This window comes from Montipora foliosa, chromosome 11 (assembly GCF_036669935.1).
Source record: "Montipora foliosa isolate CH-2021 chromosome 11, ASM3666993v2, whole genome shotgun sequence".
Taxonomy (NCBI): domain Eukaryota; kingdom Metazoa; phylum Cnidaria; class Anthozoa; order Scleractinia; family Acroporidae; genus Montipora; species Montipora foliosa.
In genome coordinates, this window is record NC_090879.1 from 10314264 (window position 1) to 10319171 (window position 4908).

General features: G+C 37.5%; 1 protein-coding gene across 1 annotated transcript in view; it reads left to right on the forward strand.

Moving 5' to 3' along the window:
- Positions 1-260: 260 nt before the first annotated feature.
- Positions 261-4908, forward strand: part of LOC137976657 (uncharacterized) — a 14912-nt gene continuing 10264 nt past the window's right edge. Inside the window, exons 1-3 of the mRNA XM_068824023.1 lie at positions 261-344; positions 2204-2274; positions 3723-4058. Of these exons, the coding sequence (XP_068680124.1) occupies positions 2208-2274; positions 3723-4058 (403 nt within the window). The 5' untranslated portion in view covers positions 261-344; positions 2204-2207. The remainder of the gene's footprint in view (positions 345-2203; positions 2275-3722; positions 4059-4908) is intronic.

Here is a 4908-nt window from a genome sequence, read left to right on the forward strand (position 1 = left end):
CATTTGAATGATTTAGCAAACAGCAATTCGGATGGCCTGTTAAAACTCGTGGATAACCCTTGCAAAATAAGAGGCGAGGATAATAGTCCAACCAGATTGCTAGTTGCATGATCGGACATTCTATTGGCTGTCATTGTCTTTAACCAAAGTACGAAGTTCATCTGTTTACCAAAACCTGCTGTTCACAAGAGCTGAAAAAATAATTAACAGATGAAGACATTTTGAGATGAATCTTTGTGTTCACCAATATGCGTGTTTCTCGATTTCGAAAAGCAGTAGGAATGACTGGACTCAATTTCTGGCGAGATGACAGTTTGACTCACTCAGACAAAAACAAATAGCAGGTAAATTTGTTTCTGTAATGCACGGGAAACAGTCAAACTTTATCTATCATTGTGTACTACCCTGATTCGAATACACTTCGTAATTTTCGATATTCGACAAAACTTTAATCCTCCATTCGCACCCTATAGACGAAGAATTACTTTACACAATTTCGCTTTGTTCCAATAGTTACCATTATTTAAGCAAGATTATAGTTTCCCTCATTATTGGTGTTGTAGCCCAAAAGAGTGGAGTACTCCCTCGCTTATCGATCGATCGGTAACCTCGCGTGAACTCGTTCTTTGTCATATCGGCGCTTTAACCATGTTTGATGTCGCCGGGCGAATAAGCGACAGAACAGTAAAATTTATACATAAAAAATTCTCGTTTGTAGTCACATCAATATGTATACGACAAGTTGATCTCTCTGATTTGTCAACGTGTATGATCAAATCAAAACCTGGCACAACATAAGTTAAACGAACGATCAACGGGGGTGTGCCAATGCTTCAATTTGACAGAAAGTCCTAGCTTCGAGCAAGGAGGGTTGATATGAATGCAAACGAAAAAATAGTAATGTATTAAGGTAAATACATCATAATGTAATGAGGTAAATATTAAAAAAAAAACCCAATAATTTACATGACCATGTTCGAAATAGAAGGAGAGTTTAAAGAACTCAGTGCAAATATGATGAACCAAATAGTGAAGTAATATTCCGGTTAATCCAGGTGATTGGGAACGAGACATGCCAAATGCTTCCTAAGGTTTTTCTTTTGAATTTTGAACAGATCGAATGGACCGGTCGCACCAGATAGTCCCTGCAACATGTCGCCCCAGCATGTCCCCCGGGTGTGTGACGGCTCACAATGCGATTAGGTTAACAATAAAATATAGTGCGATGCTCCTCTGGTTTAGAGAACCACGAATGTAGCTGTAGGGCCCACTGAGGTATTTTTTGGGGGTGCGTTGCTAAGGATGTAATGGTAAAGTAATTTGAGAGAATTTGGCATTATTTTGGTCAGTTTCCAACTTTTGTAAACCAATGACCCTAAAGATGACGTCATCATGCCACGTCCATGGTCACGTGACCAATAAAAGAAAACTCTAACTTTGTCTACGTTCTACACAATTTGGGTATTTTATCACTGGTTTGATAATCTGTATTCGTTTTTGCATCTAGCCAAGCATGGTTTTCTTTTTATTTTGAAAAAATGTTCTTTTTAGAGAGATAAACGATACTGAAATACCCGTAACATTTTCAAAAAATATGATTTGAAAAAATCAATGCTCTGTATTTGGGGGTGAAACGTACCATATAAAAAAATATTAATTCAATTTAAAGATCGCCGGAAATTTAACTTTTTTCAAAGCGGAAGTCAGTTCGTTTACGCACGCGCAGTTGATCTGAGAACCAGAGGAAGGGCGAGGAAAAACCTTCGATGGAAACAACAGTTCGTGCGGTGATTTTTGCTTGTGAGTGGGTTTTCTTGTCAGCTCATGATATGATGACGTCAGTCACCGGAAGTAACATGTCACTTTCTCCAGAGTATCATCTAACTTATTTCATAAAAAAGATAAGCCTTTTAGACTCATATAGTTTGAAATTTTTTTTTTTATATATTTGGGTGAGGGGGGAGTGAAGTGATAAAATTTGCCCGATGTAGTGAGTCAAACAAAGAATTTGATTCGCCAGCGACGTGAGCCTCACCACAAGCAAAATGATCAGAGACATTTGTGCCTGTTAAGTACATTGCTTGTGAAACCAGCCCACTGCCGCGCAGCAAGTATGTGTCAAAACTTTGATTCAGTCGGCGCATGCTGAGCTGATATTGTAAGCCTTATTTTCGTACACTTCTCTTATGATTTTTCTTTGTAGGGACATGGAGGTCATCCCATTGTGTTTGTATTTGACCGTTTCATTCATTAGTAAGGGAGACACGAGAGAAGGTGGGCTGTACACGTTCGCTAATGATAGCTTATTGAGTCTCTTTGCAAGCTGAAAACAAGATGTCATTACGAGGTAGTTTTTAATCGGTCAGTGTAAAATGCAGAGCACATCATCGTCAGGTCAGTTCGAATGAGAATACTCCCATGATTACAATATGCCCAACTTGGTCTTCAGTCTGCATTTCACTCCGAGCCAATTTTGATTAACAATGTCAATCAATATTTTGATCTTGCTTAAGTTAGATTACTCTTAAAAACTGCATCTCCAACCAGTTAGAAAAAGTTGTTATAAATATCATTTTTTCGCTGCTGGTGGTTAGTTGGTGGAATGACCAATCCAAGGATATTGTGGAATCCGGAAACCTAGGATTTTAAAATCAAGATTGAGAACTCTACTGTATCTTTAGTTTTAGCGACGATTATAGCCGCTATACCAATGAAAGAAATATGTAAATTCGAAGAGCGGATTATAGATGAAAGATAGGAGTGATCCTCGCAATTACGTGGACAACAACAATCACTTAAATTGTCCCCTGGAGTGCGGGGATCACAGACTCTTATCTTTCGTGTATAGCTCGGAATTCGAATCAATATATTTCTTCATATATAAATTGAACCTCGTCAGTAATTCACCTTGCATAGTACAATTCACATAAATTATGTAGTACTCATGTATAGTACCAACGTTTCCCTAAATTGTGATGTATTATTGTAAGGGGATATTCCTAGTACATCGCAAGAGAGGATAATTCCAATTATTAAATTCTCAACCTCGGATAATGCAATTCTCGTGCTCTGATTGGTTAACTCAATCTCGGTTATCAGCTCATATACCTTAGTTTGACCATATATGGTAAATGATTGCGCTAAATGTTGCTAAGCTAAAATTTTTTACGCCAGAAATCGAAATTTCTCTTGGTATAAAGCACAAGAAAACCGTTTTGGGGGAAAGTTTGAATCAATTTCGAAGCTTAGAAGTACGCGAAAAGGTAAGAAATGTTTTTGTGATGAGCCTGTGTCTGTCTGACCACCAGGTATTACACAACATCGCATCTTCATCAAGTTTTTTCGATTTCGCTAGGATTTTCTCCCTTTTTTCGCTCGTATTTCGTACTTCCAAACTTTTGGAGTTTAAGGAATTTAATAAAACAATTATTCCATTCGCGCTTGTTGGATATGAGACTGGTTATAGCGCGCCTCGTTGGCTATTTACCATCTCATATCCAACGCGCGCTCATGGAATAATTGTTAAATATCCTCTGTTGTACATAGGGATGGACTCGAGACTCTCTTTCTAATATTTTGTTTACCAATCTAGATAGAATAGATAATTATTGCTCGTGTCGTTAAACATAGGTACGATAACGAATTTGCGAATATAACACCTATACAATTTAATGGTGGATACTTTTATCTTCCCTCTATGAAATATTTTTGATTCTTTGCAGACAGACAAACGGGGAAGCATAAGGATAGCCTCTTCCTGTACCTAAAAAAGCCTTTCAAGGCGCCTTCTTTTCCTTCGGTCAAAAAGTCCTATATGGATCCAAATTACTTCAGTCAAAGCTCGTACCAGTACCCCCATCCATCCTCCTACCCTCAGTCGACTTACAATTCATATTACTCGAACGCTTACCCTTCGCCATCTTCCTATCCCTACACCTCATTTGCCAGTTATTCCGCGGGATATCCTGTTCAGATCAGCCAAACCAGTTGCACTCCGTCTGTCTTTCCTGGAACAAATGCAAAATACCGAAGTGAGACGTTTGAAGTTAAGGGAAAAGGTAAGCTACAAAAACGTGGGAGGCGTTTACTAGTTTCTACTGAAAAAACCTGAGGTGCTACGTCTTAGATGGGACCGAAGTGAGAATCTAGTTTTTTTCATCAGCGTCAGAAAATGCCTTTTTAAACCAAGGTTTTGAAAGAAAGTAAGCAATAGACCAAATGTCCTACCCAACTTAAATTTCCCTGAGTTAAGATTCTTTATGCTTTGTATTGCAATTATAATGTAGCATTCACATTTTAACATAACTCCACATAACTCCTGTACTCCATGAGTTACACTGGCTACTAGTGCAAGCGCGCATTCAATTTAAGATCATTCTGTTATTAGCTTTCTAAGCCATTCATGGTTAGCAATCTTTTATCTAGTGAATGCAAGCCCTCGTATAATCTTAGATCCAACTCAGGCATTTTATTGAAGAGTGGAATGAGCTTCCATTACAATAACGCACTATTCAATCTGTAGAAGTTTTCAAGAAGTCAATTAAGTCATTCCTTTTTAAACAAATTTTCCTTGATTAGTGGTTAAATGTGTGAAAGTTATATTGCCTTTAGACATGTAATCACCTTTTAAATTGTATTACTTTTAAGGTTTTAACTAACCATAAATATCCTAATTATCTGACTTTTTTGATTTTATAGATCTTATTATGTAAAGCGCTATTGATCTTCTTATTGTAAATAGCACTATATAAGCAATAATTTATTATTATTTATTAATGATATGGAAATACCTGGAACTACATGTTTAATTCCCAAGGGCTTTGAATTGGGTGCGATATTGAATTAGCCGATTTGGGCAGCGTTTACACGAACGCGGTTTCACACCGACACGGTTTTTTGACTTCGAAA